This window comes from Microcaecilia unicolor, chromosome 6 (assembly GCF_901765095.1).
Source record: "Microcaecilia unicolor chromosome 6, aMicUni1.1, whole genome shotgun sequence".
NCBI classification, from domain to species: Eukaryota; Metazoa; Chordata; class Amphibia; order Gymnophiona; family Siphonopidae; genus Microcaecilia; species Microcaecilia unicolor.
Genome location: NC_044036.1, coordinates 165599434 through 165622472, shown reverse-complemented (window position 1 = coordinate 165622472; position 23039 = coordinate 165599434). Strand labels below are relative to the sequence as shown.

Here is a 23039-nt window from a genome sequence, read left to right as displayed (position 1 = left end):
AAGTGAGATAAAACACAAGGCTGAACCAGAATAGCAAAATGAGTTTTATCAAAGTAGTGACGAACATTACATAACTGAAGGAGTTTTAAAAACCCTATCCGAACTACAGAATTTACTTGTGGTTCAAGGGAAAGTGTAGAATCCAAAATAAAACCTAAAACCTTAGAGGTATGTTCAATCTTTAAAGAAAGATCATTTGATAATGACAGAATATCTGGAATGGATTTCCCCCAGGATTCTATATATCACGTTAAGATTTCTGTGAGGAAATCGAAGCATATTCCATTACAATGCACAAAAGCTAATTGGTTAACAAGCTAATCAGTGTCGATAATTGGATGCTAATAACCAATCATCAGCACTAATTGGCATTAATTAGAATTTACACACAGAGCTGTCTAAGCATATTCTATAATGTGATGCGTGTAAATTCAAAGTTGCATAGTTGAAAAGTGGGCATGGTCATGGATGTGGAATGGGTGGATCATGGGCATTTCTAAAATCTATGTGCATTGTTACAGAATACACCTGGTCTGTGTATAATTTAGTCGAGATTTACACCAAGTTTTACTTGGCGTAACTGCCTGTGACCAAATTTAGTCACACACATCAGCGCTCAGCGTATTCTATATACTGCGTGGAAATTTAGGATTATTTTATAAAGTACGCCTAAATTAAGGCAAATTTTATTTTGGCGCCAGTTTTTTAGGTGTGACATACAAAATCTAGTCCTTAACATCATGATCAAGCCTAAGCACCTTAGTTTTATCAGTGTTAAGCTTGAACCCATGAGCTGAACTATAATGTTTGTTCCTAGAAATACAAGTAGCAACACTAGCAGTGAGAACAGCTAAATCATCACTAACTGGTACTAAAAGAAACATATCATCAGTATAGGAGTAAAACATTACTCCTGATGCAGAAAAAACAAAAATCAGCAGAAGGCATATAGATATTAAAAAGAATGGGTGACAGCGGAGAGCCCTGTGGAACGCCACAGGAGGAAACCCATGTCTCTGAAAAAATATCATTCATTTTTACCATGTAATGTCTGTTAGTCAAAAACTCACTAAACCGTGCAAGAGCTTTGCCCAAAATTCCAATAGAACTCAACTTAAATGAGCATGCAACTTTATACAATTACTCCCTTATTGCATGGGCACCATATTACATACACTGGAAGATAGCACAGAGCATCCATGTTATCTGCCAAGCATGTAACACAGACCCAGCCCAATGAGGAAAAAAAAAATAAAGAGCTGCCTTGGTGTCTGAATTGCCCCCTGTCCACAAAACTGATAGCCCTGCATTCAAAAATAATTACAATTGTATGCAGCTACAATGATATGCAGCACAGAAGGCTTGTGACTGCCATGTCAGCCAATATTTTCAAGAAAAAGATAAATAGCATTTGTGACACCAGCTTACCATTTTCTACATAATGGCATTTCTATTTCCTGGCCCCGGAATCCTAGAAGTCATCAATTTGATGTTAGATTATAACCTTCTTTTTATTATATATGGAATTTTGGAAACCACCTAGGTTTTAAGATGCTATATACATTTTAAGATAAATAAATAAGCCTCTTCCTCTTTACATTTCAACGGCTACTGAACGAGGACGCATTTCCTTGCATATGGAAACAGAAAAAAAAATACAACTAAAGCAATAGACACATGAGGAAGCAGGGAAGTAGTTTTGAGAATTCTGGATTCACAATCCATAAAATGCCCGAGTCATTTTGAAATTCTTCTCTGTAATGAGTCTTGATGCAATAACAAAGACTGATATTTCTTCTTCCCTTCAAGGATAAAGTAACATTTTAAGAAGGAGCTTGCTTTATATTTTGAAGTGGGAGGCTCTTCTCCTATTGCAAATCATATTCTTACGCAGTAAGAGTTTTAGCCATGGGCAGAACACAGTAATTATCTTTACTGAAGAAAGCTCAACCTGATTCATATCAGACAATTCTAGGATTTTTCTCATAACCAAGCAACAGACCATAACAGTAAAAAATGGATTAAGGTTTAGCCACATTGGGGGAAATTTCATAACAGGATACCGTAATTCTTCTTTAAATGCCTATTTTCTGCCTATTGTATAAAGGCAATAAATTGATTCCAAATTACCATTAAAGCAACAAGTGGGACTGTTTCAAATACAAATTATGTCATGAACATAAGCATTGCCATACTGGGACAGACCGGAGGTCCATCAAGCGCAGTATCCTGTTTCCAACAGTGGCCATCCAGGTCACAAGTACCTGGCAAGAAATCCACTGCTTATTCGTAGGATAAGCAGCATAAAATCTGTTTTACTGTTCTGGGATCTTGCCAGGTACTTGTGACCTGAATTGGCTCTGTTAGAAGCAGGATACTGGACTTGTTGGATCTTCGGTCTGTCCCAGTATGGCAATGCTCCCCCTCCAGCTCCCAGCTATTGGAGGGGGGGGGGGATTCCAGAGGCGGAGACAGCACTTGGCTGGTTAAGTGCTGATATTCAGATGGGTCTACACAAAACACAGTCCTATCTTTATGGGGTAACCCATGGTCGGTTCAGTTCTGAATATCGACATAACTGGCTATGTGTTAGCTGACACCACATAAACCAGATATTCAGTGCCAAAACCTGGACATGGCCCAGCACTGAATATCTGGGAATAACGCCAGTAGTGATCAGCAAGATGCTCACTGCCGCCGGCTGAATATTTACCCCTAATATTATAGAATGAGTGGGATGCTTACTGTACATTGTTCGATGTCGTATAGGTTATAGTTTGCCTCTGTCCTTTACTGTATGTAGGATGGACTAGACCAGGGTTCCACCTTCGGTTAAATGAACAGAAGAGTAGACTGCATGTTGGAACATCAAAGTTCTTATAGTAGCCCATTGGCAAGGTAAATGACATCTGATTGAGGACCTCTATTAGAGAATTATAGATCAAGTTCCAGTGAGAGCACAAGACGGTGATCACGATTTTCAACTGAACTATTGGGAACATTTTTGGACTTACAATCTCCAGTCAGCAACTCCAAGGGGACAGACTGAAGAATTTGATCAGATGGCATAAATATGAATTAATATGACATTGAGAAGTCATGTGACCTACATAAAAGACATGTTGATGTCATTTTGTTTGCTTTGCAGTTGTACACTTGCAGTGATGGACTGCACAGGTCTTTATCTGCCGTCATCTACCATGTTACTATGTTAAGAAGGAAGAGGGGTCTAAGGTCCCTGTTTACTAAGGCGTACTAGCGTTTCAGCATGTGCTAATCAGTGGTGTAGCTACTATGGGGCCACAGGGGCCTGGGCCCCCGTAGATTTGGCCCTGGACCCCCCTGCCGACGACCCTCTCAACCCCCCTCCCGCCACCAACCCGCCGTCAACCCGCCGTCACTGTCTGCTACCTTTGCTGGTGGGGGACCCCAATCCCCGCCAGCCAAAGTCTTCTTCCTTTGTTTGGTTTCTGCAGGACTTCGTTCTGTTTCTATGAGTCTGTCCTTCATGTTGTACGTGCAGGACGTCAGACTCGGAAACCAAACAAAGGAAGACTTTGGCTGACGGGGGTTGGGGTCCCCCGCCAGCAAAGATAGGCGACGGCGGGGGCGGGTGGGAGAGCAGGGGTTGAGAGGGTCGTTGGCAGGGAGGGGTCAAAGTTGTTCGTGGTGGTGCTGGCGGCACCGGGGGGGGCAGCAACGCCGGGGGGGGGGCTAAAATGTGCCCCCTCACCTCGGGCTCTGGACCCCCCTCCTGCCAAGGTCTGGCTATGCCCCTGGTGCTAATGCTAGAGACACCCATATGGGTGTCTGTAGCATTAGCACGTGCTAATTTTTAGTGTGTGCTAAAAACGCTAGCGTGCCTATACAGCAGCTTAATAAACAGGGCCCTAAGGAACTACGGGGAAGTTTACTAAAGTGTGGTAAAATTTGGGCGTAGTGAATTTTAACATGAGACTTTCCTGTTCTAAGACCTGATTTAACACAGCACTTGTTATGGCTTTTTTTCTTTTTTGCAGGTCATTAACTAATGTTCCCTTTAACACGTGAGAGATGCAAAATATTAACACAGGAGTACTTACTGCCTCCTATTTAGGAGGCGTTAAATGTTTGCAAGTTAACTCTGCAATATCCGGTTAGCATGTGCTCATCAAAATGTGCTAGCTGGATAACGCAGGAATGCCCACTATCCACCCATGACATGTTCCCTCAAAAATATTTCTTTAAGTAGTTACCACTTACTTAGTGTGCAACAACAGAGAAATTACTGCAAAAATGCTAAGATTTGCTTCTTGTTTCTAGCAGAAGATTATTCTATTCTAAAGCAGCTTGACATGAAAACAGTTTTTCAGGTGAGTAGTATGTATAGTCATAGTTCTAATGTCTAATATAAAACTACTTTGTGTTTCTCCTGTGTAAGCTGCCTTTTTCTTTACACTAGAGGTGGTATATCAAGTAAATAAACTTAAACCTAAACTTCATTTTGGTAGAATGAACATTTGTAAATGAAGGACAAGCTAATGAAAATTGATCGTCAGAATATAAAGATTTATGATGTGTATGATTTTAAAAACCAAACACGACAATTAGTCAACTTCAAAATAACCCTAGGCAGTGTGATACGACGCCCCCTGGGGATGCACCAACCTCTCTCCGCAGGTCTCTCAGATGTTGGTCTGGACAGCTTCTTTGACTGAGAGGGAAGTTACTTTTAAGAGAAAGGCTGTTTAGAGGTTTTTGGCTTTTACTTCATTGTAGGCCTTTCTTCCTAGTCTATCTAGTCCCTGGGATCCCACTCATTATGCCCCAATAGAATTCCAGGCTCTAGAATGTTCCATAAAATGTTCTTTATTCAGCATCACTAAAAAAAACAAAAATAGTTCTTCAAACAAAGATTCGAGTTTCAACAATGTATTCCTGTTCTGTCAAAGTAAACATAGGCCACTCTTCCTTCACTCCACAATGAAACTCACTTCTTCCATACAAACAATAGTGCACCTGCCCCTCCCTCACTTCCTTAGGGCTTTTTCTTCAACACAAACAATAGTGGCTCATGCCTTTTCCTTACTCCTTATAGAGTTTTCTAGTTTCTTATGTGGCACACTCTTCAAACACACAAGGTTATCATATTAACAGCTGACTTTCACTCAAAGCTTTCCCTTTTCTTCCTATGCAGTCTTTTGCATTACTCAGGGGCCTAATTCCAAGCTAGGATCCCTTTCCTATTTGCATGCAGTGCACTAATTAGGAGACTGGCTTCCTCTCCTATGCAGGCAGATATGTCCCTTGCTTTGCTAAAGGGCTGGCTTCTATTCCAGCTTCCCTTATTCTGATGCAGCCTACCTCTGGGGAGCCTGACCTCGTCACCTTTCCCTTACTTTAAAAGCACCACCATATTCCAGGGCTTCCCTTCTGTCCTGCTTCTGTAGCTCCTGAGCAGCCAGCCTCTCTTTCTTTTCCAGGCCCCTGCTTGGAACTCTCTCCCTGCTTGTTCTGTGGGTTAAAGCTTTCAGCCCCACCTCTTTCTACCCCTGGAGGAGGCTGATAATCAACCACCTTGCTTTTTTTCTTCCATTTGGGAACACTCAGCCCCACCCCTTCTCTGCAGCTTGGAAATGTTGCTAATGAAGCACCTTCTTCCTGACTTGCAAGTGTTTATGACTACAATTCCCAGAAGATTGTTTCTGTTCAGCATAGCTGCTCTGTCTCCTAGGGCTTCCTTTCCACTGCTGGAAGCTAGGGCCACCGAGAGACTGGGCCAGGCCCCAGCCCCCCCCCCCCCCGAGGTTGCTGCCGCCGCTCCCCCCTCCACCCCCCTGAGGTCGTCACCACTCCCCCTCCACCCCGCTTCGGCCCTCCTTCCTTCGTGTCCCGCCCTCGCAGAAGTTACGTCAGATGAGGGCGGGACACAGGGAGGGAAGGAGGCCTGAAGGGAGGCGATCTGCTGCCCTGCTGCCTGCAGCGCTTTCACACAGAGGTGAGAGGCGCTGTGATTTCAATGCAGGGGGCCTGGCCCGGTGGCAGACGGTCGACGACGGAGGGCGGGTGGGACTGCAGCGCTGCCCCCCCCCCCCCCCTTGGAGGCCTGGGCCCAGGAAATTTTGTCCCCCCTGCCCTCCCCTCTCGGCGGCTATGCTGGAAACACCTTCTCCCAGAAAAGAACCCTGAGGTTTCAGTGTATGACAAGTTCCTAGTTCAGCTTTTCCTCCCTTTTCCTGAGAGAGACACTGATCCATGCCATCTTTTCCTGTCTGCTCAGCCTTCCTTCTTGTGTCTCCCACGGACCTTGACAGGAATAGTTGGCACACAACAGGTACCCAGTGCCAAAGGTTCCCATGTAAGTTCCCATGTACCTTTATGGAGAGGTGAAGGAGAGGTAGGAAGTATGAAAATTCCATTCTCTGAATGTATGACCTAAATGTGGTCCTGGTCAACACAAGTAAAAGGAAGCATTTTATGAACCCCGCACATGTGAGCTTTCCAGAGGGCACTTTTCAGGAAGGCCCAATTTACCTTTGTAAACTACTTCTTCCTAGAATAAATGGTTTTCAAACTTGTCCTTAAAAACTACAAACATCTGAGAAAATCAGAACATCTTATTTTATTTACAGTCTATAATGGCTTCCAATAAGACATTGATAATCATATTAAACAACATAAAAACAATAACAACATTTTAGAAAAGTACAATAAAATAATGCACATTAAAAATAAATCATAAAACAAAATAACTAAGGGAAGATTTTACTAAACTGCATTACAATATGGCATTTTACTGCAATTTAATTTACTGTAGAAATCATTAACCAGAAGTTACTATTTATCGCTGGTTAGTGACTTGTGAGGAAAATGAATAATGAACTACTAGGGGTTGCAGTTACCATTTTGAACCTGGCGCCATCAGGGACAACAAAAACTTGGGATCACTCCTGTCTTGCCAGCACTAGACCTGTAATGCTTACTGAAGCTAGGCCCAGGGGACTATAGGATGGAGATGTTGGGGGGGGGGGGAGTTGGGGGCCAGTGGAAGATGGGAATGAGGTTTATTCACTTGGATACTAAGATGTCTTAAGGAGGTGGAGGGTCTGGGGGTTGCGGGGTATCCTCAAAAGTTCTTTTCTGGGGGAAAGGGGAGGGGAGACCCTGGACAGCTGTCCCTTTTAAAATGGTTCCTGGAAGCAGTGGGTCACGTGTTAGAAGCCAATGTTCCAGGGCAGGAAAAATAATACAAGCTTTGAGCTGCTCACATTTTTCCTGGCATAATGTGAAGTTCTACATAAGCTGCATTATTTGATATATATATAATAATGAGGTGCTTTCAAGCATTTGCATCTCATTATTATATAGTCTACTGTACCTTGCACAAACGCATTACTTGTAAGATAAACAGCCAAATTGTTCAATACCATGTGTTCAAGGTCAAAAATCACACACTGATCCTGTAACACATATTAATAATTACCCCTTAAATCCAAATTGATCAGAAAGTATTATCTCTGTGTAGTACTGATATTTCTCATAATCACGGACCCTTTTCTGAGATGTTGCCTGGCAGAGATCTCCAATTAGTCAATTTCAAGTACCTAGAGGGATTTTTAAACCTACTCACTTCCATCTGTTGAATTGTTCCCATGCTGAAGGCCTCAAGTATGCATTGAAATGTTTAGAATATAGTTTTCCCACTCATTTGTTAAGTAAAACGGATCAAGTAGATGAAGGCCTTATGCGTCTTGCCATACTGAGAGGATCAATTGTTACAGTTGACATACTGGTAAATTACACATCACATTAAACTTTACAATCAATCAACAACTGCACTTGTGACTTGAATTCCTTGGACACTCTCTTTCTGAATCTATTGAAGTGGAATTCAGAGTGAGATGTTGGCACACATTCCTCTCTTCTACAATAAAAGCAACCCAGCAAGCATGAAAACCCAAACACATTGCGAAAACACACAACATTTTCTTTCAGTTCTACATTAGCACTACAGAGATTTCTGTTTGCAAATGTAACCTCCTCCCTATAATCTGTCCAGGTTGGTCAGCCTTTTAAAAACAACAGGAGATTAAAAACATATCCTACTACCAGTAGAGCTGCACAGTGGGAGGGAGATTGAGAGGGGGTATCTCATGGTTCATTCTGGGAGCAAGAGGAGACTAAAGAACAACAGAGGGGGAAAGGGAGATAAGGAAAATAGATTGGGAAGGATAAGCCAGGGTGAGAAGAAGGGAGGGAATAGCTTTTGCCAAGAGGAAGGGTGTGAGGAGGGAAGAGCAGTAGAAAGAAGGGAGAAAGAAGGGAGTAATATCTTTAGGAGGAAAGGGGTTACAAAGGGGTAAAGTGTGTCAAGAAAAATGGGGTGAGAAGGGTAAAGACCACCCAAAAAGAGAGAGGTAGAAGGGGGAACAACATTTGGAAGGAGGAAAGGAATAGGTGTGGACAGGATTAGCATATCTGTAGTGAGGAAAGCTGCAACTTCAAAGGTGGAAAGAAGGCTTGAATGATTATTTAATATTAGAAATGTAGATGTCATACTACTTAAAAGTAAAATCTCTGTCCAAATTCTCAACTAAGAATTGCCTTGGTAAAAAAGATTCAGAGATATAAAGCATATATTAAACAAAAGAAAATGCAAGTACTTCCTAGAATGTCCCAATCTCTTATGATTTTATTACCCTTCCAGAAAAGCGTCTGGAGGGAGGGAGCAAGAAGGGAGGAACAGTGTCAAACGTCAGTGGGTGTGAAGAGGCAAGAGCTTTTGGGGATGGAGGGAGCAGAAGAGAAGAGTGTCAGAAGCGAGGGATGAAGATGTGTGCTGAAGGATCTGAAAAGGTTAGTAGGGGATTGAGACAGATCGTGGAAATGAGATTGGAGAGGAGGCGAAAGGCGGCAGCAGTTAACTGGGTAAAGGTAAGAGTTAAAAAGAGGTTGGATATAAGGCAGGGTTTAATACAAGAAAGAAGCTAGGGCTGGTGACTCAGAGGAAGGCAGGTGATGGTTTGGGAGAGGTTGATTAGAGAGGATGGAATTGGGGAACTAGGAAGTGGATGATAGGGGGAGTAGGAAGTTGAGAGAGGAGGAAACAGGGGAGACTGAGGACCAGACAGGAGAATGAGAGATAAAACCTAACTAGGTCTAAGGATTCAAAGCAGTCCTGCTTGATCCCCAATAGTAGATTTTACAGGTTCTCTAGAACTGTTGTCTTATAATAGGTTGCAGTTGGAGTCCTGCTGTTAAGGTAAATATGCTGTATAGGTTCTAGGTGACATTATGCAGGGGTTTCTGTTATTTTGCAAAGTGTTTATAATAGGTTGCAGTTGGAGTCCTGCTGTTAAGGTAAATATGCTGTATAGGTTCTAGGTGACATTATGCAGGGGTTTCTGTTATTTTGCAAAGTGTCTGGTAGCAGAAGGAGAGTTTTACTGTTCCTGAGTTGACAACACATTTTGAATTTTATTTTTGTATGGTGAGTTGTAAGGGGAAATATCATAACACCATAGTTAGGGGAATACAGAGTGTGCGTTATAAAGCTGAAGGTACAGGTTTTATATTGCGATTCTCTCTAATCTTGTATAGACTTTAGAATTTAGAAACAGAGAAACATGACGGCAGATAAAGGCCAAATGGCCCATCCAGTCTGCCCATCCTCTGTAAACCCTAACTCTTCCTTTTCCCAAGCGATCCCACGTGCTTATCCCATGCCTTTTTAAATTCTGACACAGTCCTCGACTCCACAACCTCCACCGGGAGACCATTCCACACCTCCACCACCCTTTCCGTGAAATAACAATATCTTAGATTACTCCTAAGGCTATTCCCTCTTAACTTCCCTCTTACTCCCATATAGAATAGTTAATTGATTGATGCTATCAGTTATAATAGTAGTTTTATTGAATGGCTGATACTGGCTTGGAGAGGGGGTCCTTTATGCATAAAAGTCACTTGTGACTTTTACTGTATTGAGGAGGAGAAGTAGCCTAGTGGTTAGTGCAGCAGACTCTGATCCTGAGGAACTGGGTTCAATTCCCACTGCAGCTCCTCATGACTCTGGCCAAGCCACTTCACCCTCCATTGCCCCAGGTACAAATAAGTACCTGTATACTATGTAAACCACTTTGAATGTAGTTACAAAAACCACAGAAAGGCAGTATATCAAGCCCCATTCCCTTCCCCCTAACTTAAAGGTAGGGGGATATGATGGTAGGCATGATGTGTGAAAACATCACTTTAGTTTGCCCCTCCCCCCATTATTACCCAATTTTTTCTGTTCAGAGATACCACTGGTCTGCTGGCCTTGATTAACACATCATCTGGCCCAAGAAGGTCCTTAGGAGAACTGCTACTCCATGCAACTTTCCCTCCATTCTCACAACTAAAGCAAGCTAAAAGAAAATAAAAAGGGGGGGGGGGGAAGAGGAGTATAATTCTGAACAGCTGTCCCAGATGCATAAAAGGCTGGGCCTGGTTTTCAGGTGCACCAGAGTTCTGTCTTATCAGAAGTTATGTGAGTATTCTCTGGGAATAAGCTACTATCAATCTTGGAAATCTTGTACATTATTTCATGTTTTACATGGTGATTGTCCTGAGTATTTACTGTCTCATTTTGAATTTTCAAGATCCTCTAGGAGCAGAAGAACTACAAGCTGTACTCCTTTTGCCTTTCCTTCAGTTAAGGACATTAAGAGATTTAGGGCCTGTGATATACTTCTTGCTTATCAAGCCCCCAAAACTTGACAGACATATGTAACCTGTTTTTTTTTTTTTTTTTAAATAACCTAGACTATCCCCATTTTAGAAAGATGCATAAAACTGCCCCTTTAAAGATTTTCTTGCTATTTCTGATTAAGTTTTTATTTCTTTTTCAACTTTTATTAAGGGGATGTTGTGATCTTAATCTTATTGTAAACCACTTTGAACCGAATTGGGGTTAGTGGTATATAAATTGTAACCTGAAAACATCCATCTCTCAGTCAGAAGTACAACTGTCCAGCACCTCTCTGTTCTGTTGCTCCAGAGAATACCTCAGGGGAAATCCTTTTACTAATACACAGAAACCAATCAGCAAAAGATCCATTCACCAAAAATTTGAAAACATACTGCAGTATATGATGATCTGTGCAAAACTTACAAAATCTAACATCAGTACCTCTGGTAATTATAAGTAATTAGACTAATTATATAAAGAAGAGAAAAAGAAGGAAGAAGAGTTTGTTCCTCATACAAAGGTCACAGAATAGAGAGAAAAAAAAGAATGAATGAAAGAAAGATTCTTAGATATAGAGAATTAGTTTCTACCGGGGGGGGGGGGGGGGGGGGGGGGGGGGGGGAAGGATATGAAACTCTCCTGCCATCCTGACTATTTCAGAGTTCCTTTGTCTGCAGCCTGGTTTTATAGGCTTTGGTGAGCATCCACCTCTCCTCTACCCTGGACCAATCACAGGTGCTACATATGTGCTGGAAGCTTGCAATTGGTCCTTGCCACATCTCTTTCCAGTAAACTATTTTACTGATTTCAATTTCAACTACATCAACATCGACTCTTTAAATGTTACATCAGGGAGCATTAGGGAGGTAAAATTCCTAGAAGTAATAAATGACTGCTTCTTGGAAGATCTAGTCTTTAGTGGAATGCAGGGCATAGTACGAGAGGTAATATGGGGACAAAACAGGCCCTACATGACACACTGAGCCTGCAAATAGGTTGTAAAATGTGGGGTACAAATTAGGGTTACCATATTTTGTCCTCTGAAAAAGAGGACACATGTCATGCCCCTGCCCCACCCCTTTTGCATCCTCACCCCGCCCTTTCTCGCTCTCACCCCGCTCCTGGGTCACATATTCCCCTCCCCTGCCCCCCATCACCTCCCCTCCCCCGGGTCACATATTCCCCTCCCCTCCCCCCATCACCTCCCCTCCCCTTACTTACTATCTACTGCCCTGGTGGTCTACTGACCTCTTCGGGGCAGGAAAGAGCCCCCTCTTTCCTACCCGGAGCGCTGCTCTTGCCCTGCATCCTATTGCTGTGATGGTCTCGGGATTCAAAGGGTTTAAGATTAAGAGGTCACTAGACCACTAGGGCAGTAGATAGTAAGGGAAGGGGAAGGGAGGCTAGGATAGGTCCGCCGCCCGCCCACCCGTTTGTCCAGAAATCCGGACAAATGGGCGTACTGGCAAAACCCGCCCGGATGCTCAGACATGTGTCCGGGTAAATCTGGACGTATGGTAACCCTAGTACAAATGCAATAAATAAATAAATACTTTGGAAGAAAGGCAGGAGAGAGAAGATAATATTTAAGTATTCCTGTGGCATAAATGCACAGGACGCGGGCCTCTTTCAGTTGAAGGAAGCTCTGGAATGAGGAGGAGGCATAGGATGATGGTGAAAGGGGACAGACACAGGAGTAACCTAAGGAAATACTTCTTCACGGAAAGAGTGGTGGATGCTGGAACTGTCTCCCGGTGGAGGTGATGGAGATGAAGACTGTATCTGAATCCAAGAGAGCATGAGACAAGCATGCTGGATCTCTTAAGAGAGCAGAAAGGATAGTAGAAATTAGTAGTTAGTATGGATGGGCAGACTGCAGTCATTTTTTATGGTTCTATATGTGTTTCCGTACTGGACAGTTTTCCATTTCTTGAGTTCCTAATGACAAATGACTAATTGTGAGATAAAATACCAAATTAAATCTATGCCATGCTTTATGTGTGGGCTGGGGAATCATTTGGATCAATGCATGAAGAGCAGAGGGTAAGTGTTGAGCCTTATTCTCATGGAGCTGATTCATAAACATTAAAATCACCCATATGAATCACCCAGCTGGATCATCTCAATAGTTTTAACAGCTGCCAATTTGCTATGAATTCATCCTTTAGGCAGCGGGACTCCACCCTCTCTTTAGGCTGAACAGGACTTTTCCGCACTTGGAATGAGTCTTTAAAAATCAGAGCAATGCCTCCTCCTCCTCATGTCCCCATCTCCACTGGATGTAAAAATGTATTCCCCAGAGGGCACGCTTGTCCTAGTGAGGATTGCTCTTCCTTTTCTAACCCTGATTCAGTTAAAGAGAAGAAATAAAAAAATTGATCTTGGACTAGATCATAGATATCAATAAACTCACTTTCAGCCAAGTGAACATTTAGTAAATCTAACAGTATCTATAGGAGGCTGACAGTATTCTCTAGACAGAAATACTACATCGTAAATATTACAGTCTCCAAATATATGATTACTTGGTCTTCTCCATCCCATTACAACAGGAATAGCTGAGGCCTTTGTGAATTCTCTAACATCCAACTTTTAGAACTATTCCAAGACCAAAGGTTACTTGACAGAAAAGAAGTTATACCTACCATATATACTGTACCAGCAATAAACTCTATCACAGGATTTTTAGTCTTGTTAAGGGAAAAATTTCTTTCACCCACCCATCCCCCCCCCCCTTTAAATTTGCAGATTTTCACTGAATTAGAAGATAATTTGAATTCTGAACATCAGGGGCGTAGCTACGGGGGGTCACGGCCCCCGCAACTTTCAAACGGGCCCCTGGTTTGGCTGGCAGGGGTCCCCAACTCCCTGCCAGCCGAAGCCTTCTTCAGCGCGGTCTCCGATGCAGCCGCATTCGCTGCCTGCCCCCTGCTCTTCTTTCTTCTTGCTCCTCTTGTGCACGCTGACGCTCAGTGGTCTCTGTCGCAGCCACATTGGAGCAAGAAGAAAAAAGAGCAGGGGGCAGGCAGCGAACGCGGTTGCGCTGGAGACTGCGCTGAAGAAGGCTTTGGCTGGCAGGAGTTGGGGACCATTGACAGCAAAGGTATTTGTTTGTGAGGGGGCGAGGCGGTAAGGAGGCGAGGCAGTGGGGGAGCGAGGAGGCGAGGTGAGACGTGGCGGCACTCAAAATGTGCCCCCAACCTCGGGCTCTGGCCCTCTCCTACCCTTGATGAACATTAAGAACTCTTAAGTATTCTTTTCTGTTCAAAACAATTGAGAAGGCTGTAGTCATACAGCAGCCTGATGTTCTATTGGTGAATAAGGGTGAATAATCTTATAGACTGATTTCAACTGGATTTTAGAAAAGGTTGTATTTATATATTTATTGGGATTTTTTACCCGCCTTTATGAAGAGATTCATCTAAGATGGTGATATTTAATGAAAACCCCCTTGGGTCAGTTGTGACTAAAGTGGGCCAAAGATAATGATGCCATGGTAAAGGTGTTCAGATTGACCTCTTCCTTTGCTTTGGTTGTCCACTTGATTCTGGTAGATTGTCTTAATCATCTGGGAATTAAACAGTGGTACTGCAGTGATTTGCCTCTTTTCTGTCTACCAGGAGTTAATTCTGTTTCTAATCCCTGGTATATTTTCTGAAGGGTGCCTTAACATTCTGCGGCTTCTCTAAAATTATTCATTATTTGTATGCATCCTTCGGGGCACCAAATTCCAAAATTTCAGATTTGTTTTGCATGCTGATGGCATTCAACTTTATGTTCCTCTTAAGAATCAGTGAGCAAAAAGCCTAAAAAAAAAAAATCTTTCAGATTGTAAAACAGCGTTTGCAAAGATGAAGAGTAACCTATTTTTACAAGATGATAGTCTTATGGGGTGAGTGAAAGGTGCTGAATGCTCTTCACAATGCTGAATTATTTAATGGAATGATAACTCCATGTGCAGATCCAAATTTGTAATGCAAGAATTGTTACTGACAGGAACATATGTTGCCTCACTTATGGGCTGTGTGCCAGGTTTGCCATGTCCAATTGTTGGTTATCAGACAGATATGCCCTTTTAGATTACTGCAATGCATAATTGGTGGTTGCAAACAGCCTCTAACATGTGGCTGTTTGCACTGTTATCATCATAATCAATTTTTTATACCATTTAGGGAGGAAGTTATTGTTGTGTTCCTATGTACTCCATCAGAAAGATGAAATAAGCATGCTCCTTACACTTTAGGAAGATCGTTAAAGCATGGTTCTTTGATTAGAGCTTTTCAGGAGAAGTAGATAGTTAAAAGTAATTAGATGGGGGATGGGCTGGGCCATGGTGCTTAAGGTTGCTCCAATGCAAGAATATGAAGTACATGATTTGCTGTGTTTTTATTTTTTATATTATGATTGATTTTATATTTGTTATTGTTTTGTAATGATGATTGTAAATGCTTTGATGTTTATGTTTCTCAAGGCTGAATATCTAGTATAAGTAAATAAATAACTACAGCTTTCAGACAGAGATTTCTGGGGACCGTACAGCCAGAGAGGCTTGGCTGTGAAAGCCAGGTGAAAGTAATCAGGCTGTAGTTTCAGTAGGGAAGAAAACATTTCTAGAAGAGGTGGCAGGGGCAGACAGGCAGAAGGACAGCAAACTACCATGTGGAAGATGATACGGATACAGCTGAACTTCTTAACGATTATTTTAGCTCTGTGTTCACGAATGAAAGACTGGGGATAGGGCTGCAGAAAACAAAGGCTACAGGGGATGGATGGATGGATGGATGGTAGACCAAGACCTGTTTATGGAGGACTGTGTTTGTGAGGAGCTTGCCAAACTAAAAGTAGACAGAGCGATGGGGCCTGATGGGGTACACCCGAGGGTGCTTAAGGAACTCGGAGAAGTTCTGTCTTCTCTGCTGACGGACCTCTTCAATGCTTCCTTAGAAACTGGAGTGGTCCCGGTGGACTGGAGAAGGGCGGATGTGGTTCCTTTGCACAAGAGTGGAAGTAAGGAAGAGGTTGGGAATTACAGACCTGCCAGTCTGACCTCGGTGGTGAGTAAGCTAATGGAAACGCTTCTAAAAAGGAGGATTGTGACATTTCTTGAACTACATGCAATCTGGTGAGGCCTCATTTGGAGTACTGCGTGCAGTTCTGGAGACCGCACCTATGGAAAGATATAAATAGGATGGAGTCAGTACAGAGGGTGGCTACGAAATTAGTAAGCGGTCTTGAATGCAAAAATTATAGGAACAGGCTTATGAACCTCAACCCGTATATGCTGGAAGAGAGGAGGGAGAGAGGAAACATGATAGAAATGTTTAAATATCTCAAGGGCATTTATGTACAGGAAGAGAGCCTTTTTCAAATGAAGGAGAGCTCTAGAATGAGGGGGCATATGACAAAGTTAAGAGGGAATAGGTTTAGGAGTAACCTAAGGAAGTACTATTTCACAGAAAGGGTGGTGGAGGCGTGAAATGGCCTCCCGGTGGAGGTGGTGGAGTCGAGGACTGTTCCAGAATTTAAAAAGGCATGGGATAAGCATGTGGGATCGCTTAGGAGCAGGAAGAATTAGGGGTTACAGAGGATGGGCAGACTGGATGGGTCATATGGCCTTTATCTGCCGTCATGTTTCTATGTTTCTATTACCAGAAGGGGACAGCAGCCAACTGCTAGGAATGTCTCAGAGTGAAATCAGGGACCCATCTCAAGGCTCCTCTCCATCTTAAAATGTAAAGTTGGGCAGCTTTTCACTAGGGTCCTACCAGCATGCTGACATGCAGCTCAGAAGGAGGTTTTGGATGGCTGCATGGAGTCTGGGCCAGCCTGTAGGTTAGCACTGGCTGTACATGACTGCTTTGTCCTAGTTTCTCAGGGAAGAACTAATGCTGTAACTCTGAATTAAAAGACAAGTAAGAAATAAAGACATTGTTTTACTGGAAATACCCGGCTGGGTGCAGTTTCTTCCAGGATCTGACAGAAGTCTAAACCAGGCTGCATGCAATGCCCTTTCACATTGTGTTCTCCTTTTCTGCCTCTTATTCTTCTCTAATTTTAACCATGTGGGGGATCCCTTTAAGAATGCAGAACAGCAGGTCACAAGGCTTCACTGCAAATGAATACATTTGAGGAAAGTGCAAATATACTCATGGAAGGACCATGCAGGCTTATATTGCCCCAACCTAGACTCACCCATATTTCAAGGTAAAAGCATCCTTGCTGTGAATTCTGCAGATTATTTAGTCGCATTGAGGAAGAAGAGGCAACTTCCACCTTTGAAAATTTCCCTCAGTGAGGGTAATTAAATAAGAGGATGCCTATTTACATATAGCAAAAAAAGGCAACATAGGCACCTATGTATATAAAATAGGCTCCCAGAACCAGGCCCAATAGTGCACATGAAGGACAAGTCTATAATTTAAGCACCTACATTTACATGTCATTTTACATATGTAAATGTACAGAATACTAGCACTTATGAGCATAGGTATACAGTAACCTGCAAACGTGACAGCAGAGTGCAAAGTGTTCTGGACTGCAGAGACCGCTCCCTAGCCCTACATTGTATCAAGTTAAGTGAAATTCAAATTCACATAAAAAATACTATAGCTGTGATTTGGCATTAAACCTGTGTGGCATCTGGTCTTCTTAAGTGAAGTTTGCTGATTCTCGCACTTTACAGACAACTATAAAAGTTGGCACAACTTGCGTGAGCAAATTTGGGTGCATGCACAATTTAACTGAATAACAAGCCAAGTAACGACAATAATTGGCTTTTTTTAACAAGCAATTATTGGCACTAATTAGATTTAATTGGAACTTATGCATGTAAATTTAGATGCCGGATCCACGCCTAAATTTTATACACGAGTACAAAACAGAAATGGGAGGGGTCATGGGTGGAACAAGGCTGTTCCTAGCAGTTATGCGCGTTATTAGAGAATAATGGGATATATGCCTAATGTAGGAATGTATATTTGCACCAAGTTTCAGCTGATGCAAATGGCCACACCTAAAGTTAGGCACAAGTCCCGGGCATAAGTGCTGTTCTATAAACTGTGCCTAACTTTAAGAATCGCTTATAGAATAGTGTTTTTCAGCATATATAAAAAATATATCCATAAATATCTCTTATTAACTCTGATTCCCCAACATCAAATCCACTTAGCAGATTTCAAAACCTCAGACTAGTCAACTCAGTTCGGAGAACCTGTGCCCATCGATAGCTTGCAAACTACATGAAAATATAATAAAAACTATATTGCAATCAGCCTTTGCTAATATAGCAGAAATATCTTAACAAGTAGAGGCTTTGTCACGCAAATCCACTGGCAGCACATTGAGGTTATGACCTTTCCAAAACAAGGAAGACAAATATTTGAACACATTGAAAATTATTGTTCAAGTGTACTGGCAAATCGTTATTCCACAGAAAATCTTAATTAAAGAAGGAAAGAAACTTCTTGAAGCCCACGTTTTTATAATATGACTATAACAGGGTTGTAAACAGTTGTAAAGCTAAAAACAGACCTTAGAAAACAAACAGATTATTTACTGTAGAAAGCATAAGCTCTCAAGCTGTCTGCACAGTGTTTACTTAAAAAAAAGTCATTTTCTCATTCCCCAAAGGGATCTCTATCTGGAGCAATCAGTTTAACCAGCTAGTAGAATAATACATCAGGAGAAATCCCTTTGCAAATTGCAATATCATTTGAATAAATGTAAAAATGCCTGTCCACTCATTTCAGTGGATTTAATCAAGTACTATATTTAGCATAAGCAGGATGCTTATGCTTCTTGCCACACTGTCCTCATTTGGGTTCCAGGGCTCTGTCCTCTCCTGGTTCTCCTCCTATCTCTCCCACCGCACCTTCAAAGTTCACTCTCATGGATCTTCCTCCACCCCCATCCCCTTATCTGTTGGTGTTCCCCAGGGATCGGTCCTTGGACCCCTTCTCTTCTCAATCTACACCTCTTCCCTGGGCTCCCTGATCTCATCTCATGGTTTCCAGTATCATCTCTATGCTGATGACACCCAACTGTATCTCTCCACACCAGACATCACCGCGGAGACCCAGGCAAAGGTATCGGCCTGCTTATCCGACATTGCTGCCTGGATGTCCAACCGCCACCTGAAACTGAACATGTCCAAGACCGAGCTTATCGTCTTTCCACCAAAACCCACTTCTCCTCTTCCTCCACTTTCTATCTCAGTTGATAACACCCTCATCCTCCCCGTCTCATCTGCCCGCAACCTCGGAGTCATCTTTGACTCCTCTCTTTCCTTCTCTGCGCATATCCAGCAGATAGCCAAGACCTGTCGCTTCTTCCTCTTTAACATCAGCAAAATTCGCCCTTTCCTCTCTGAACACACCACCCGAACTCTCGTCCACGCTCTCATTACCTCTCGCCTGGACTACTGCAACTTACTCCTCACCGGCCTCCCACTTAGCCATCTATCCCCCCTTCAGTCTGTTCAGAACTCTGCTGCACGTCTCATATTCCGCCAGAACCGATATACTCATATCACCCCTCTCCTCAGGTCACTTCACTGGCTTCCGATCAGATACCGCATTCAATTCAAGCTTCTCCTTCTTACCTACAAATGCACTCAGTCTGCTGCCCCTCACTACCTCTCTACCCTCATCTCCCCTTACGTTCCCGCCCGTAACCTCCGTTCACAGGATAAATCCCTCCTCTCAGTACCCTTCTCCACCACCGCCAACTCCAGGCTCCGCTCATTCTGCCTCGCCTCACCCTATGCTTGGAACAACCTTCCTGAACCCTTACGCCAAGCCCCCTCCCTGCCCATCTTCAAGTCTTTGCTTAAAGCCCACCTCTTCAATGCTGCGTTCGGCACCTAACCCTTACCGTTCAGTGAATCCAGACTGCCCCAATTTGACTGCCCCGATCGGACCGACCGTTCACTTGTCTATTAGATTGTAAGCTCTTTGAGCAGGGACTGTCTCTCTTTGTTAAATTGTACAGCGCTGCGTAACCCTAGTAGCGCTCTAGAAATGTTAAGTAGTAGTAGTAGTAGAAAAACTAGTGAGTTGAGGGAACGATTTTTCAGGTTTCAAGCAATCAAAACCACTGCTGTCTTGAAATACCACAGAGACCATAACGCAGGTCCTGCCCATGTGATTCTTGCGTTTCATCTTCCCCTACTGCCCTACAAAGTAGGGATTTTTTTTTCCCTTTGCCACTGCAGTTCTTCCAAAAACTGTGGCTGTCAAGAAACTGGCAAATGTAAAAACCCCGCAGTTAACAGTAAGCTATGTAATTACTGAGAACTCCCTGCACGTTGTATATGACTATAATCCTACTAGCAGGGAGTCTTGGAGATGTATGACGTCAATCAGCAGCTCAACAAACAGTGCACAGTGCAGTCCCTTTAGAAAGCACCTCCTTGGTGAACATTTAAATCCCCCTCCCCCCCCCCACACCCTTCGATCCTGGGGGTTAAAATGGAATAACTGTCTGCCAGATAAGGTATATTTATTTTGTTTTGCAAAACAGGCTTTGAGATCATCTTGACGAATCTGAACTTTTCACAAGGTGAAATAGCATGACATGTCTTTTAAACTATTTTTAAAGCGATATGACCACCTCCTGGAATAAGAAGTCTATGGGGGGGGGGGGGGGGCGCAGCTAAGGGGCAATCTTGTAAACGCTAAAAACTGAAAATGAATTGCCTGCCATACAATTTACCCGCACTTTCAAGCACCTCTTATTCGTTGTTAAATAAGAGGGGAGGGGCAGCAGAAAATGTGTTTATATGATTTGTGCTTCATCTGAAATATACACAAAAATATATTAATATAAAGTGACAAGGTGCCACCTCCTCCCCTCACTAGAAGCAAAATAAATCAGAGTTCATAGCCATGCAAAGAAATCTATTTCTGCACTTTACCAGGTCCAAGCTATGATACATTGGGAGGCTTTGTAATGTAAGGGGACGTCTTATAGGCAATTATATTCAATGCACCAGACTTAAGAGAAAACGTAAGCCTTCCGTCATAGTGATGCTCATTATGGATTCGCATGCATAAAGGCTCTCTCGGAAGGTGCACGGTGCTTTGCTTTGCATTGCATTACCCTATAGCCAGATTTATGATCGCTTGCCTTGCTCTCTTTAAATTAGGAAAGAGAAATTCTTTGACTATGTCTCTCTCATTAGTTGTCCTAAAGTAAACTGGTAAAGCTTCTTCCTTACCACTGAAGATGTGGTTAAAGACACTGAAAAGTGTCTCCGGGATTATTAAGTTTATGTTTTAACCACAGTGTTGCTAATATGGCGAACCGACGGTGTGTCACACCTTCCGCAGCTAATGAAAGAGCATTTGTTCGGTATGTTAGATAAGGAAGTCAGTAGGGGGAAGGTCACTTCCTAGTGTATTTCACAATTCTGGTTAAAGACTGGCATATCAGACGGCAAGACAAGGTGCTTCAAGCCAACAATTCAAGTACCCACTCTTCAAACTGTTAAAATACTAAAACCTCGCGTGGTCAAAGCATTTTGACTTAAACACTTGTTAAGAAGTACAGCCTATCCCAATATATAAACAACCTAGTTTCATATTGTGGTCCAAAAGAAGAAAAAAAAGACATTGAATTTGATGACGGCGTATGTATGCTTTTACCGTTTGAAATACTTTTTAGCCCACTAACTCTAGACATAAGCAAATCCAGAAAACTCCGCGTGAAATTGCCTCTGTGCGCTGTTAGGAGGCGCAGAAGGCGAGTACGCCTGGAAAGCCAAAGGAACTTCTCTCTGAATCTGTTCCCCTCCAAAATAGCACCGCCAGGCACAGACACAAGGTTGAATAGTCTATAATAGCAACAGAGCCCTGCGCTCTGCAGATAGCCGTCAGCATTTTCCTCAGAGCACCTGCTGGAACTGGAACTCTCTAGGTCATTCTGTCTCTTTAAGACATCAGCAACACACCACTGCGATTTGCAACACCGGTTCAATTCGAATGCAAATGACCTGCCGACCCCATATACTGAGTGCTAAGACACTTTCAAAGTGCAACTATTGCTGGGATCTCTGCCTACTAGGGAAACCTGGGGGACCACTGCAGATCTAGGCAAGGAGGTGGGGAAGGCAGATCTCTTACTTTTCGTGCTTGGCGTTTTCTCGGATGGCTCCTAACAGCAAGTGTGCAGTGCCTTGGTGCAGGCGGCATGTGGCCAGGTGCCGGTGATGCTCGTCCTGCAGGCAGGCATTATCGTGGTACAGCTTGGCCACTTGCTGCTCCAGCTCGTCTATCCGCCGCTTCTGCTTCTCCAGCAACTCCTGCTGCGTTTCGATGATTTTGTTCAGTTCGTTCAGGTACCCGGCCGCCTTGCTCGGGTTCTCCGCCGGGCTCTCCATAGCGCTCTGCGCGCCCCCAGCTCCGTTCGGCGGGCAGAAAGGTGGATGCCGCGGGTAGGAGAGAGGAGGTGGCGCGGAGTCAGGGCTGCCCAGGGGGAACGGCGATCCGCCTCCCGGGCTTAGCCATTGCCACGTCCGCTTCCTCAGCAGAGGCTAAGCGGCGGCTCCAACTCCCTCTCTCCGCGGTTCCTGGACTGAGCTCCCCCGACCAGCTGCTGACTGTGGGATTAGCCAGCACAGACTGAGCTGCCTTCTCGATCCCTGGCCGAGCCGCTGCTGCTGCTGCCTCCTAGGACTAGAGGGTGGGGGGGCTGCTCGATCCGGTCTCTCCAGCCCTTTCCTCTTCCTCACTTCACTGGTGGCAGAAGGGGAACGATCCTGTTGCACTGGCACAGCAGATCTGGAAAGCTGCTGTTTGCTAGCTGCCTTGGCGGCGGCAGGGTGTTTTTTTTTTTGGGGGGGGGGGCACTGGTCTGATGATTCACCCTCCCCTCCTTCTCTCCGCACTCTTCCTCGTGGAAAGTGTCACTTAATGGCCTGCACTGGGGAAGCCGAGGGAGGAAGGTCCTTAATTGTCAGTGTATGTTATGCTGTGCAGACACGTCAAAGCCCGGAGAGCAGCGCTGCCTTCAACAAACAGATCTGTCTTGTGCCACCGCCGGTGACCCGCAGAACTGATGGATTCCCTTATGGTTTCACAGGAAAGTAACTGGCACGAAACGAGATTTAACCAAGACGTCTTGTTAACAGGCTACCTTCCTAGCTTTTTTTTTTTTTTTTTGTGAATTATTCTTCCCAATGACGTCTACCTCCATGTTGTCACAAATCCTGAGCCTTTCTGGCGGGCTCCCTCCTCCAGCCTGGGGATTAGTGCTCACATTTTATGAACTGAGATCTGCAAGCACGAACACAGGTTGGCCACCTGAAATACCAGAACAGTCATATTAAAATAAA

At 43.6% G+C, this 23039-nt stretch overlaps 1 protein-coding gene across 4 annotated transcripts in view; it reads right to left on the bottom strand.

The window, feature by feature from the left end:
• Window positions 1-22477, bottom strand: part of IQSEC1 (IQ motif and Sec7 domain 1) — a 998050-nt gene extending 975573 nt beyond the window's left edge. For all 4 annotated transcript variants that reach the window (XM_030208312.1, XM_030208313.1, XM_030208316.1 and 1 more), the window contains exon 1: window positions 21829-22477. In XM_030208312.1, the coding sequence (XP_030064172.1) occupies window positions 21829-22085 (257 nt within the window). In that variant the 5' untranslated portion in view covers window positions 22086-22477. The remainder of the gene's footprint in view (window positions 1-21828) is intronic.
• Between the last annotated feature and the right edge of the window lie 562 nt (window positions 22478-23039).